We start from the raw sequence: 15,570 nt of genomic DNA, 5'->3' as shown, positions 1-15,570 counted from the left end.
GTGACGTCCCTGTCAAATTTGGTTTTTGGGATTTCAGTTTTGAAAATTCTAAGTTAAAAATCATGACCAAAATACCCCTGCGACAGTTTTTGATCCGATAATTTTTCCGAGTTCAGAATAACCTTAGTTACGGCTAATGATAGCATAGGAACCAAGTTTGATCGAAGAAAAATCGAGTCCCCTAATTTCCTAAAGTGGCCGAGCCTATAGGAGGAGGAGGAGGAAAATTTCCTTTTCCGAAAACTTGTCTTTCGCGCTAGATTACGTACCTTAGAGTATAGATTACTTCGAGTAACCTTAGTAAGTATCGATAGCTTAGTTTCGATAGATTTTGATAGTATTTCTGTGATTTTGCTTTAAAGGAGCTTTTGAGGAATTTCCTGAGGAGCAACGATTTGCTTGTGAGGAAGAGTTTGAAGTTCACCCTGGAGAATCTACAGGTGAGGGCTTCTCACTGAATCTCTAGTTAATGCTTAGGGTCGATGCTTTCGACATTGTTTACTGTTTATGCACTGGATTGTGTGTGATTGGAAAATGTTTTCTGAGGCTTCGGCTGACAATGTAGATGATTCATCTACTGAATGTTTTTGAGATTGGCTTACATGCTATGTGCTATGTGGGTAATCTAGGATGTGTGGTGCATGCTTATATGCTAAGTGCTATGTGGTTATCGCTTAATATGTTGATATATGACATGTCGACTGATTGTGCTGAGTTATTTATGCTTATGCAATGAAATCTGAGTTTCTGAATGGTGAGAATAGCGGGCAGGTCATGCCGATTTTATTTTGAGAGTTTTGAGAAAGCTTGATAGGACGAATGAGATTCGGGCCTTGTTATGATGTTTATGGATCGAGACATTCTCTGGAGTCATTTGAGGATTAGGAGATCCCGAGAACTTATAAGATTTTGCGATAAGACTAAAAAAGATATTATTTTGAAAAGAAAACTCATAAGACATTAAACAACCTATAAATCCTCAATTAATGATAATAAACTCGAAAGGAAGCTTCGGATGCAAATCTTAGTTTTGGAAAACGAGAAGTGTCGTCGGATCCAATTGTTGAGGAAGTTGAGAAGTGTTGAGTATGTTGATGCTCTTGTGTTGTTGGAGCAGCTATGTGTTGTTGGGCTATCCTGGGGATAAGTCCGAGAAACCGTTAGTTTCCGAGAGTGTGATACTCTGTGCTCGTTGAGCAGTTGTGACCATCGGATTGAGATGAGTCGGATGATTTGGAGATCATCATGAGTTACTATGTTGATGTGAAGAAGTGTCTTTTGTCGCAGAATCGACTTTACCTTAGGGTAAGTTTTTAGAGACATTAATTTAGCTAGAACACGTGGCGACGTGTCGAGTGAGGTCGGAGACGTTGTTTGGCTAATCACTGCATTGCATGCACTCATTAAGTGGTTTAAACACGGCGAGATACCGGACCACGGCGGATTCCAAAATTGGTTATAAGACCAGGATTTCCGCGTAAGAGCGCTGCTAGGTGACTCTTAGTAGCAGACCGAAATGGCAGGCCTTCGGGTTTTATGCTGATCTGACTACGTGTTGTTGTTGGAGTAAGAGGCATGCGGGCCGAAATGGTCCCACCGTGGCTGGTGCTAGGGCTGATCCGTTGATGTCCATCCGTTCCGGAATGCATATTGGTTGACTGGGTTAACCTGCATTGCATATCATGCAACATGCATACTAATTTAGTTGTCGAATGTGATTGTTATTTGTTAAACCTATTTGGAACATGTTAATTGTTATTATTGTTGTTAAGTTCATTATGGAATATGTAACCCTAGGATGTTATCCCTAGCTATAAGCCTAAGTGGCTATTCTATTATTTGTATCTATCCGTGCTATTATTTACGTAATTCTTTGGAGTTGACCCTCGCGTCTTCTGTGTGTGCTTTGGCGGACAAACGCCCTTTGTCAGATGTCCATGGCGGACCGGTTCGTGATGGTTCACCCTTCGGGGGGGGGAACTAGGTTTTGAGATGCTGGAATAGAAGCGCATCGCGGTCGCGAGAGGAGGACGGATGGTGTACATAGACTAGGTCGTTCTGGATTCTGGTTCAGACGACGATCATGCTGGCACGTAGGACTGGGTGTTAGTGTGAGCTCCTCGGGATGGGATTAGTGTAGGAGTAGAGTCTTAGCTCTGAACATCATTTGTTTTCTTTGGGAACAGGGTAGTTTCCCGCCGATAGCTTTTTGTGTGGTTTCCTTACGGGAATCACAGAGAGTTGGTTGGACTTAGGAGGTCTTGTTTCAGGCCGATGGGCCAGCTCATTCTCAGTTTTGAGGGATGGTGTTGCGGACACTTCACCCTTTTCTTTTGGTTTGTATATATTGCCTTCGGGCGCTACACTTTTCTTTCCGTCACTGGAGGTTACTCGTGACGAGGTTGTTACTTACAGCGGGGGCGGTTATATATATTGCATATTAGTTTTATTGCTTTTCGCTTTTGGGTTTTATCTATTTCAGTCTTGTCTTAGTTATTATCAAAAAAAAATATATATTCACGTTTTTCCGCATTAAGTTTACTTTCGGTTACTAAAGTGACGCCACCGAAATCGGGGTGTTACAGTACAACTCTATGTTTTGATGATTACAAGTTAACCTTTTGAGTATGAACAATTATGGTACTCTAACGTGTTTTTCTGAGTGTGCTATTTACAGGCTCTGACCTTGATTCTGTCTCACACAAATCAGAAGCACTGTGCATAAAGAGTGACCCAAGCAACGCTTTCGCAACATCTATGTTCACTCTGAACAGTAGAAATGCTTCAGAAGATCTGAAGTTATACAAGCTCTGATATGGACTCAGCCACCAGAAGTTCTGAAGATCCAGAAGTTCTGACAACCAAGAAACTCTGAAGGTTCAGATGTTCTGATGGTGTAGAAGACTCTGAAGATCCAGAAGCTGAACAGTGGAAACTCTGATGTCCAGAAGCAAGAAACTCTGAAGACCATGTACTTCCCTCTGAGTTCAGAATCAGAAGATACAACGGTCAGAGGATTTGTGCTTTCCCTCTAACTCTGATCAACCGGCTTCACAAGTTCCAACATGAAGCATTCCCCTGATCAGAAGTCTCCTAGGTTTAAAGGTCAAGTCGCTATCCAAGTACAAAAGCGAATGTACTTTCCTGACGACCTACCTAACGTTCTCAGCCACAGCAGAAGCTGGAATTTCCAGAACTGCCCTCCAACGGTAGCATTTCCATGCAACGTTCAACCCTAATCCTTGGAGTATAAATAGTGACTGAAGATTGAACGAAGCGGCTAGAAGCATATACACACGCGCAAGAAATATTCAAATACTTCTAAGCTTTCTTTCATCCTGAATTTCATTGTGTTTACTACAAGCTTTTTAGAAGCACTTTCTTTGTAAACAAGAACTTCATATACAGTTGTATAGTTTCCCTTTAGGAGATCAAGGTTGATCGGATCCTAGAGAAGACTAAGAGAGTGAATCTTAGTGTGAGCTAAGTCAGTGTATTGTTAGTCACTTGTAGGTTTCAAGTGCAGTTGTAACACATACCTGATTAGTGGATTGCCTTCATCAAGAAGGAAGAAATCACCTTAACGGGTGGACTGGAGTAGCTTGAGTGATTTATCAAGTGAACCAGGATAAAATCCTTGTGTGCTTTTCTATCTCTCATCTTTAGCACTTTGTTCTCGAAAAGATTTGTTAAAATCTTTAAGGTGGAAGTTTTATCTTGAAAACGTTATTCAAACCCCCCCTTTCTACCGTTTTTCATACCTTCACTTGGTCTTCAGAGCCAGTTTGCTTCTGGACTTCAGAGTCTTCACTTTTCAGCTTCTGGATCTTCAGAGTCTTCTAAACCATCAGAGCTTCTGAACCTTCAGAGTGTCTGGGTTATCAGAACGTCTGGATCTTCAGAACTTCAAGTGAGCTGAGTCCACATCAGAGCTTGAAAATCTTCAGATCTTCTGAAGCTTTTCTACTGTTCAGTTTGAACATAGAGATTGCGAAAGCGTTGCTAGGGTCACTCTTTAAGCAAAGTGCTTCAGATTTGTGTGAGATTATATCAAGGTCAGAGTCTGTCATGAACACACTCAGAAAACACGTTAGAGTACCATAATTGTTCATACTAAAACGTTAACTTGTAATCATCAAAACATAGAGTTGTACTACATGATCAAAACTTGATCTTACATCAGATGCATACCTGATATTGATCCCATTATCCATGATTGCAAGGAGCTGGCTAAGTCTTTTCGTTTTATATCTTTCAGCCATGTTAATAGGAAAGCAAATAATGCAGCTCATGTGCTCGCATCGTTAGCAAATGAATTTCCTTCCTCTACCTGGTGGGATAATCCACCTCAGATTGTAGCAGAGGCTATACTTGTAGACGCTTATTCAACTTTTTAATGAAAGTCAGCCGCCGTATTGAACTTCAAAAAAAAAAGTTTATCATTGTTGCAATGACTTTCCTCTATTTTTTAGCAAAACACTAACGACCCTTACTTTATTTGGAACATTGCACTAGCTTTCCCTGAAGTTTATCATTATTGCACCTACCTCCTTTAAGATTTGTCATTATAATACTCAACACCCTTTTTTTAAAATGATATAGGAATGAGGGGAGGTTATTACATTTTATAAACTAGAGAGGGGAAATCAGTGCAAATATAATAAATTTCAAGGGAGGAAGTGCGGAAAATGTATGATATTATATTGAATGGTAAAATGATACATCATCAATATTTATAGAATACAAATGACTAAAGACCTGGGCACTATTCTAGCCTGAAAATCAAGGAAAATATTCTCTCTATGAATGCTAATTATATTGACATAAAAGTCCTAATTAGCTGTACAAATCAGACTCTAATTATTAGTGTGCTAATTAATTGTGTTTGACTTTCAACACTTCCCCTCAATCTGGGTGGAAGATATCTATCATACTCAGATTGAATCTGATATTTTCATTTATGTTCCTTGGAAGAGCTTTAGTCATAATGTCTGCTTGCATGATGGAATATGATCAACACGTATAATCTCTTGATCGATTCTCTCCTTAAGGAAATGCCTATCAATCTCCACATGCTTTGTCCCATCACGATGAACTGGATTCTTAGCAATGCTTATAACAGCCTTGTTGTCACACATTTTTCTCATTGTGTAATTGGTAGGAATTCTGATCTCATCCACCATTCGTTTGAACCAAATTCCTTCACAAATACCTTGTGCCATAGCTCTAAATTCAGATTCTGCACTACTCTTAGCTACTATGGATTGTTTCTTACTTCTCCAAGTTACCATATTTCCCCATACAAAGGTGTAATAGCATGTGGTAGACTTCAATGCCTCTGTTTGAGTTCTTCTAAAAATAAAGTCCTCAACCTGGTGACCGCTTTAGGTATTGGAGGATTCTGTTCATAGTCTTCATGTGAGTCTTAGTTGGGTTTGACATGTAGTGACCAGCCAAGCTTACAGCAAAGCCAATATCCGGCCTGGTGTGAGTTAGATAAATTAATTTTCCAACCAGACTTTGATATCTATCTTTATCAGCTGGTATACTTTCCTCTTCACTTATTTTGACCGGCTCTATGGGAGTATTAGATGCTTTGCATCCCAGCATCCCAGTTTCTTGAAGTAAATCCAGAGTGTACTTCCTCTGAGAAACATAAATGTCATTCTTTGCCATCCCTAGAAAGTACTTGAGCTGGCCCAAATCCTTGAACTCAAATACATTGGCTAAAGGACTCTTTAGACGTTTGATTTGGCCATAATCGTCTCTTGTAATAACGATATCGTCAACATAGACAATAAACAAGGTTATCTTCCCATCCATAAAGTGCTTAGCAAACATAGTAGTCTGCATACCATGTTTGAGGTGTTAAGTGATTCAAGTCCGGGAGGTATTTGCATATACACGTCTTCTTCTAACTCACCATTTAGAAATGCATTCTTTATATCTAGTTGGTGAAGAGACCAATCTAGATTTGCTGCCAAAGATAATAGGACTCAAACAAAGTTGAGTTTTGTCATAGGTGCAAATGTCTCTTCATAATCCAGTCCATATGATTGTGTAAATCCTTTTGCAACCAACCGGGCCTTGTACCTTTTTATACTTCATCAACATTGTATTTGACTGAAAATATCCACTTGCATCCCACTGGCCTCTTTCCTTATGGTGTAATGGTGATTTACCAAGTCCTATTTTTTACCGGTGCTTGAACTTCTTCTGTTACAGCTGCTGCCCATTCAGGTTTCTACAGAGCTTCTTGAATTTTTTTGGGAATTTCTATGTTGTCAACAGCAGCTACAAATGACCTGTATTTTTGTGATAGCTTTCCATATGAAACATATTTCTCAATAGGGTGTTGAGTATAAGTTTTCACCCTTTTTCTCATGGTAATAGGAATATCAGTGTCAAATGTATTCATGTTAACAGGAGCATAATTAGGAATAACATCACCCGCAAGGACTTCATTTTCTAGGGCCTAGTTGGACTCATGGTTCTGCGTTGGAGTTGTGCTCGACTCTACATCCTTCCTCTTTTTTCCTTTCATAAGTCTTCAAGTTTCCTCCTTGTACTTTTGGGTCTTGATTCTGTTGGGATGAAGTTAAAACTTCATCATTTTCAATTTCTGCTACAACTTATGTTCTCCTTTCAATTGGCTTAGGTGTTGTTTCAGCTTGTTGAGAGGAGGCTTGGACTAGTAAGCTTTGTGTAGGTTCAGTTTGTTCAAGTACTAAAGATTGGTATTCCAAAGTTTCAGTTGGATACATGTATGATTGCTCCCCCTGAATGCCAACTTTTGTGGATAGGGTTGATTCTCAAAGATACATACATAGTGTGGTAAAAAAAATAGTTATGGGAGAGTAGCACCTATATCCTATTTGGTGGGGAGAATAACCAAGAAAAATGCACTTGATAGACCTTGTGTCCAGTTTTCTACGGTGGGGGTTGAGGTTGTGGAAAAAGGCTGAACATCCAAAGACTTTTAATGGAATGAAAGAAATGATTTTGCTGGCAGGAAAAGTGGTTTGAAGTGTGGATAATGGGGTCTTAAAATCAAGGATACGAGAAGGCATTCAGTTTATGAGATATGTGGCCGAAATGACAGCTTCTCCCAAAAATTGTTTTGGAACATTAGTAGCCGACATGATTGATCTAGTCACTTCCAAGAGGTGTCTATTCTTCCTTTCCACAAATCCATTCTGTTGGGGGTGTCTACACAGGAACTTTGATGAACAATGTCAACCTTTTGAAGGTAGGAAGTTAGAGAAAGATTGTCGACCATTGTCAGTTCTAAATATATGAATCTTGGTTTGAAATTGTGTTTGCAACATGTTATGAAATACTTCAAAAATCTTCCCAACTTCTGATTTTTCCTTCATTAGAAACACCCAAGGGAACCGTGTGTGATCGTCAATGAAGGTGACAAACCATCTTGAGCCAGTAACGTTGTGAACCCGTGAAGTTCCCCATACATCAATCACTATGGAATAATGAGAAAGGTTGAGATGGTTGATATGGTTGCGGTGGGTAATGGATGCGGGTATGCTTAGACAATTGGCAAGTTTCACAATGAAAATTCTTCTGGTTTTAGTTGAATAATGAGGGAAAAATCTTTTCCAAGTACATGAAGTTTGGGTGGTCTAATCTGTAGTGCCACAACATTACATCATTTTCACTACTTGGAACTATTGCTACTTCATAAGAACGGGTCTTCAATTTTTCTGATTTTTCAACTTGGAGGAGGTAGAATCCATCAATCGTCTTCCCCGACTCCAAAATCTGAAATTCACACAGGTTATGAGAGAATTTAGTAACACTTTCAAATCTCTTGTAATCTTGCTAATGGACAACAAGTTACAATCAAGTTTGGGCACATATAGAACTGATTCAAGTGTAATATGTGAGGAGATAATAACTGATCCTTTACCCATGACCTTAGAATGTGTTCCATCATCTATTCGAACAGTCTAGTTATAGGAACAATGAGAATAACTACTAAACAGAGGTAAGTCTCCAATCATGTGATCTGAAGCTTCTAAGTCAATGATCCATGACTCTATTTTTCCTTTGCTAGTGTTTAAGGCATGTCAGAAATTGCCTTTTTGAGCCACTGCAGTAGTACCACTTTTTCCTGCAGTTAACATGGTTTGCTGAAGGAGTTTTTGAAAAGTCTCCATTTGTTCTTTGCTGAATGGTGATGAATTAGAGTTTACCTCAGAGTTTTGGTGGTGAACCACAGTGTTGCCTCTGCCTTCCTTGCCTTTGAATTGCTTGGCTTTCGGAGGTTTTCCATGTATGTTCCAACAATTCTCCTTGGCGTGGCCTGGCATCTTGTAGTGTTCGCACCAGGGGCGAGTTTTCTTTTGTGGTGGTTGAGGTTGGTTTCCTCTTGCTGCCATTGCAGAGCTTTTAGTGGATGGGGCTGAGATGGATGTCCCTAGCATGAGTTTCCTTCTGCTTTCTTCCCTTCTTACTTCTGAGAAAGCTTTCCGAACTTTTGGAAGTGGTTTGGTTCCAAGGATCCTTCCACGAACTTCATCAAGATCCTTGTTTAGTCCTAATAGGAACTTGTAAATTCTATCTTTTTCGACCTGGTCCTTGTATTTCTTCTGATCCTCCGTACAACACCATTTAACTTCTTCATATATGTCGAGTTGCTACCAATGTCTGTTGAGTATGTTAAAATACTTAGTAACTGAGGATTCTTCCGGTCGAAAGTCATGGAGTATTCTTTTATCTAAAACACAACAGATGTGTTGTCGACATATGAGTATGTCTCCTTCACTGCTTCCCATATGTCTTTTGCAATGTCATAAAACATGAAATTTTCTCCAATTTCATTTGTCATGGTGTTGAGCAGCCATATCATCACTTGGTTGTTCTCAAGTTGCCATTTTTGAAGATTGATGTCCCCTTTCTTAGGACACTCAGAATCTCCTATGATGTAGCCTTCTCTTCCTTTTCCTTGGAGGAAGATTGTGGCTATCCTTACCCATTGGTTATAGTTCTGGCCATTCAACTTATGACCAGTGATAAGGTGAGTAAGCTCGTCGTGTGAGCTGGTCGAAAATGATCCTCCACCATGAGCGACTCATCGGATTTTTGGTCTCCCATGGCTTGACGGTTTTTGACTCGGGGATATAAGGGTATTTTTTGGCGTCTTTTATTTTAATTTTTATTTATTTTCTGAGTTTCGATTAGTTTTGATGATGTTTTTATATAATTTTTGTATTTATATTTAATTTAGGATTTTATGAGTTTTTATTTTGATTTGCTAGATTTTAGTAGCTTTTATCTATCATTAATTAGTACTTTTTAACTTATAGATTTATTTAGGATTTAGGTTGTTTATTTCTGGATTTTATCTTGTTTTTATTTAATTTTAATTTCAGGAAAATCAGAAAAAGAGAGTTGATCGAGTGTTGCTGGTCCACATAGCTTCCATTCACCCATAACAGATCTGATGGCTGCAGCGTCATTCATTGCCATGTGGCTCAGTCAGACCAGAGGTCCGCCATAAGAGTGTGGTCCGCAAAGAACTGGATTAAACCCCACTTTAACCTTGGTCCAATTGCAAGAAGACACGTGGCATTAGATAGGTTTTGTTTTGTCTTATGCAGGGGCATAGTCACGTGAATAAAGAAGGCTTAATTCCACTTTCCATCCCTAATCTATCACGATTGTGCGATTTGGGTCCCCTTATTTCAAAACTAGCAATTTCCATCCCGCATATTTTTACCGTCAACACTTTTGGTCCTTTCGTCATATATTCCGTCTAAATTGGATGATGTGGACTTCATTAATGACATGGCATAGCTCCACATTCATAATTATTATCCAAATCATTTTTGTATTTCAATTAATAAATTAAAACAAAAAAAATCTCAATTGCTTTTTCAGTTATTCTTCCTCCCTTCTCAACCACCATTTTCTTCTTCCCTCTCACCACCGTCTCTCACCATCCCACTACCACCGGTCTTCTTTTTAGGCAAAGGTGCTAAAATCTGCTCATTCAACAACGCAACCAACACAATTAATTCGTCAAAGTTTCATTCTTTAACAAAAACATAACATGAAGAGTGTGAAATTGAGTTGGTTTCTGAGTTACTTTTCCACCCAACAACACAATCAATTTGGTTTTTGAGTTACTTTGCTAGTTTTTCAGTTTCTTCCCCTCACTTTTAACTCAAAAAAACCATAAATCAAACCCCATAGCCAAAAGCTTAAACACACAATTACTTTTCTTATTGTTCTATTTTCTTCGCCTCCATCGATCTGCAAAACGCTGGGTTGCGGCCATACTCGGTGGCACAAGGAGGTTTGACTTGCGGTGTGAGGTGAGGAGTTGAGGGGTCGTTGAGGGTCATTGATATCGGAGCACGTTTGAGATGAGGCTGTGAAGGTGGAGGTGGAGGTGGAGGTGAGGGATTGTTGTGCTCCGACTCGCCATTTGGAGGGTTGGAGGGAGGGGGCATGGTGGCCGGAGGGGACGTTGTGGTGGTGGCATGCGAGTGGGGGGCTAGAGGTTGAAGATGGTGGTGGGGGCTGAAGGTTGAAGATGATAAGAATCAGGGTTTGGGGATTTTTTTTAATTTTTGTTTGGGTTATAATGTATTATTTGTAAAATAAAAATGATGTGTAAACTAATTATCTACTTGGAATTGTTTTTGTGCCAGCTAATTTAATAAAGTCCAAATCACTCATTTCTGTCAAATTTTGGATGGAACATTAACAGAAGGACCAAAGTTGTTGACGGTAAAAACATGTGGGATGCAAATCGCTCGTTTTAAAATAAGGGGACCCAAATCGCACAATAGTGATAGATCAGGGATGAAAAGTGCAATTAAGCCAATAAAGAAACATAACAGAAGGAAAAGTGAGCGGTGGCAGCATAAGGGAATATTGCAAAAACTAATATATAGATTAGAACGTGAAATTGGTATTTTGGAGCATAAAATTTTTCTATGTATTATTTCTCGTCTTGTAAACTTGTTTATGATCATGCTTGGTTAAACCTCTTTTAGTACTTAGATTGTAAATCCTTTTTAGGAGTATGTTTTTATTTGAACCTTTGCTTTATATGAATTTTATTTATCAATCTACGTAGTTGTTTCATTTTATCTTGATTATACTGAAACAACTACGTACATTGATAAATAGAATTCATATAAAGCAAATGATCGAATCAAAACATAATCATAAAAAGAATCAACAACCCAAGTACTAAAAGAGCTTTAGCCAAGCATGATCGTAATCAAGATCACAAGAGAGGAGAAATAGCACCTATAATCTCCGGTAAAAGCCTTGAAAAAGCTCTCAAAACCCTACTAAATTTTATGCTCCAAAATACCAATTTCTTTTTTTTTTTGTACATCGGAAAATAAACAACAAAGAAAAGAAAACTACAAGGCTAAGAAATCCCTAGCCAAGATGGGATCCACCTCCATAGGTGGAGTATCCAAATGAAGCAACGCGCACTGGGGAGTAGCCCCTAATCCGGCAAGACAATCTGCAACATCATTTGCACTTCTCGGAATGTGCAAGAGCTGGACCTCCCAATCTTGCTGCAGCAAACTCCTGACCTCAACAAACTCAGCAGCGAGCTCATGAAAATCTATCCGATCCCCTTGCAGCGTATCAATAATTTCCAAGCAGTCAATTTCACACATAACAACCCGCATACCACTCTCCCAAACTAACTGGAGTCCATATCTAAGAGCTAACAGTTCTGCCATTAAAGCATCACCACCACTAGCACCAGCCAGGAATCTTGTAACCCAGTTGCCCGAGGATTTCCTCACCACCCCGCCATAGCCCATGCGTCGACGATCCTCATGAAAGGAGCCATTTGTGTTCAGCTTAACGGTGCACGGGGAGGGAGCTGCCATCGCACCGGTCCAGGAATCGAGTCTAAATTCCCTGTCCCTAGCCAACGAGCATAGTCCTTGCTCTTCTGGTGAATCCACCGAATCACGCCCTCAATAGACCAATCATCATCTCCCAAAACCATAATATTTCGCCACCGCCAAACACCCAAACATCTGCAATGAACAGATACGAATGCTGACCTTGAACTAGGGAGCGCACCCAATCCTTCACTGATCCTGCTGCAAAGCCTGTCCAACCAAGCACATCCAAACGTGTCCAAACCTCTCGGGAGAAAGGACAATCTCGCAGGCAATGAAGGTTGTCCTCCCACGAATGAGAACAGCGAGGACAACACTGAGAAGTTGCAAAGTGACAGCGATAACGATGGCCATTTACCTGCAGCACATCATGTACGACAAACCAAAGGAAAACACAGACTTTCTCCGGGGCCATTATCTTCCAAATCCACATCCAACTTTCATTCCCTTGGGGTTGAACCAACCCATTAGTCAGCCAAGCATAGCCATCTGAAGCCTTGTAGATGCCTTGCCTACTATGCTTCCAAACTCAACGATCACTAACATTCCCCCTCACTACGGGGTTAAATTCCTGCAACCGATTCATGATAATCTCGAGTTGTCCCAAGTCCCATTCCTGGCCACATCTGCGAGGGTTAGGGGAGAGTCGGAAATATGAATGAAAGGAGTATGTTTGCCAAGGGCCCCTAAACCACTCCAGTCCCCAAACCTCAAAGAAGTGCTACCTCTGCCCATAGTAAACACAAAACCGTCCCTCAACGCATCCCTCGCTTTCAGAAGGCCTTTCCAAAACGAGGAGGAACCTTGACTTGCTTGTGCTTCCAAAACCGAGGCTCCCTCTAAATATTTGTGAGTCAACACACGGGCCCAGAGCTTATCAGAATTCTGCACTAGATCCTAGACTAGCTTCCCCATGAGTGAGGTGTTTGCATGCACTGCATCTCTCATACCCACGACCCCCAAATTCTGTGGTAAAATCAGTGTTTCCCAAGAAAACCGATGCCATCCTTTACTCCCAGAGTTGCTAGACCATATGAAGGACCTGGTCAATTTATTCAGACAAGAAAGAGTTCGACGAGGCAACCACACAACCTGCATAGAGTACGTTGGAATAGCCGACAAGACAGACTTAGCCAAGCATATTCTACCTGCCGTGTTTAAGAGACGACTCTTCCATGAAGCTAGCCTGCGAGCCACCTGGTCAAGAAGGCCCTTGAAGTTCTCATGAGATGTCCTGCCACTAGTCAACGAAAACCCCAAGTACTTTCCTAGGTCGCATGCAATAGGAATGGGACAAACTGAGGAGATCTCCCTCTTAACCGATGTTGGCACACCTTTGGAGCAAATTGCTTTAGACTTTGCAATATTCACATGCAAGCCAGAAGCGTCACCAAACTCCTCAAGAATCTGCACTACATGTTGAAACTGACCAGCATTGGCCTTACAAAAAAGCAATACGTCGTCAGCGAAAAATAGATGAGAGAGTTGAGGACCACCACGCGATACCTGGATCGGATGCCATGAAAGATCGTTTACTGCATTCTGGATGCAGACTGATAACTTCTCCATGCACATAACAAAGAGGTATGGAGACATGGGATCCCCTTGGCGTAATCCCCTTGCCGGGGTAAACCAAGGTAAACGAGAACCATTCCAAAGGAGAGCCATCGTGGAAGAGGTCACACAGGTCATAATCAATTGCACAATTGAGTTTGGGAAATTAAAATCCCTGAGAGTATCTTCCAAAAATCTCCAAGAAACCTTATCATACGCCTTTTCAAGGTCGATCTTGAGCGCTAGAGAACCTTTTTTTGCAGTGGAGCGATTGAGGTAATGGACAACCTCATGAGCAAGTATCACATTATCAGTGGTTCCTCTGCCGGGCACAAAGCTAGATTGAAGAGGGCCAATGAAATCATCCAAGTATGGGCAGATTCGAGCAACAAGCACCTTGGTGATAATCTTGTAAACCACGTTACACAAACTAATTGGCCGAAACTCTTTCATTTGAGTTGGCACATCTACCTTGGGAATCAATACAATCAATATCTATGTCAAAGAGGGATCAATAGTGCCGGAACTGAAAGCATTACTAACCATCCTCCAGATATCCTCCCCCACAATATCCCAGTAGCGTTTAAAAAATACAGGTTGAAACCCATCGAGCCCTGGAGCAGGATTTCATGGAAAAAAGAGCATGTCTCACCTCATTCTTTGAAACTGGTTCCAGAAGGGTTGTGGTACAATCTGATGGAATATGAGGCATACCAGGCATCGTGTAGTCACATTGGATAGCCTCATCTACCACACCAAACAGCTCTTTGAAGAACTCCTGAGCCTCGGACTTAAGCATCTCTTCATCAGAACACCAAGAGTTGTCTCTGAGCCGCAACCAATGTACCTTATTCTTTTGGATCCAATAGGCCTGTCCAACTTTTTTGGGCCCGACCGAAACCGACCGGCCCGCTACCAAAAAAGGCCTTCTCGGTTCGGTCGGGTCGGGTGACGGGTTGAGTAATGGAGAAAAACCGGCTCCATTTGGGTTGGTTCGGTCGGTTACGGTTTGGAGCCTGGTCCGACCGAACCGACCGAACCCAATATAAAAAAAAAAAATTCACCCGGCCCAAACCCAACCCAAACTAAACCTATAAAAAAAAAATTCACCCGGCCCAAACCCAACCCAAACTAAACCTAATAATCCGGCTCCTCTCTCTTTCTCTTCACTTCTTCCTCTTCTTCTTCTTCTCTCAATTCTCAAACCCGCCGCCGTCGCCAGTCGCCACCACCACCCTTCTCCTCCTCTTCTTCTTCTCTCAAACCCACCGCCGCCACCACCCTTCTCCTCTTCTTCTTCTTCTCTCAAACCCAGAAACCCTACCTCTCAAACCCGCCACCACCACCCTTCTCCCCTTCTTCTTCTCTCCAAACTCCAAACCCTAGCCGCCACCACCCTTCTCCTTATCCTCTGCGCCGCCATCCTCTGCACCCTCACACATCTCAAACCCTAGCGGTCTAGCCACTCCACCACCACACTCCACAGTGCAACAGCATCTGCATGAGCTTCTTGCCTTCTTCCCTCACAGTCTCACGCATCTCAAAGACTCAAACCCTAAGCCTCTGAAATCGGTTCATCCTCCGTGGCTCCATGCTTCTCTGATCCGAAATAGCCTGTTCATCTTCATCAATCGATTCTGATGTGAAATCGCAAGGATGAAGTGAACATGCTCTTTTGCATGAGAAAAGCAATGGAAAACATTCTTGACTTCTTGGTAAGTTGATACTTGGTAGTATCTCTGGAATCTGGATCTAATCTGAAATTGCTCAAATTGAAATTTTTCATCTACTTGATCTCTGCGAAACCGACCCAACCCGCCCGACCCGCCCATTACCCGAGAAACCCGAAACCGACCCAAACCGAAAGATGTCACGGTCGGTTATGGGCCAAGTTTTGTGACATGCGGGTTCGGTCGGTGGAGCTTTTTGGGCCCGAAACCGACCGAACCCGACCGGTGGACAGCCCTAGGATCCAAATTCCCAAATACCAATTTCCCGTTCTAATCTTTCTACCAATATATATATATATATATATATATATATAGCATGTTTAGCATATTTAGCATATAAGTTATATCTAACTTATATCTAACATATTTATATATAAGTTAGA

General features: G+C 41.2%; 1 protein-coding gene across 1 annotated transcript; it reads right to left on the bottom strand.

Moving 5' to 3' along the window:
* Positions 1 to 11,399: 11,399 nt before the first annotated feature.
* On the bottom strand, positions 11,400 to 11,885 carry LOC130734560 (uncharacterized). The gene has a single exon (XM_057587030.1). It carries the CDS (start codon positions 11,883 to 11,885, stop codon positions 11,400 to 11,402), a length of 486 nt encoding a protein of 161 aa, XP_057443013.1.
* Positions 11,886 to 15,570: the final 3,685 nt, after the last annotated feature.

The sequence above is a fragment of the Lotus japonicus genome, chromosome 1 (genome assembly GCF_012489685.1).
Source record: "Lotus japonicus ecotype B-129 chromosome 1, LjGifu_v1.2".
NCBI classification, from domain to species: Eukaryota; Viridiplantae; Streptophyta; class Magnoliopsida; order Fabales; family Fabaceae; genus Lotus; species Lotus japonicus.
This window is presented reverse-complemented; position numbering and strand designations above follow the sequence as displayed.

Excerpts from the sequence above, each read along its gene's own strand:
- LOC130734560 (XM_057587030.1), bottom strand. The coding sequence starts at position 11,885 with ATGGCAGCTCCCTCCCCGTGCACCGTTAAGCTGAACACAAATGGCTCC.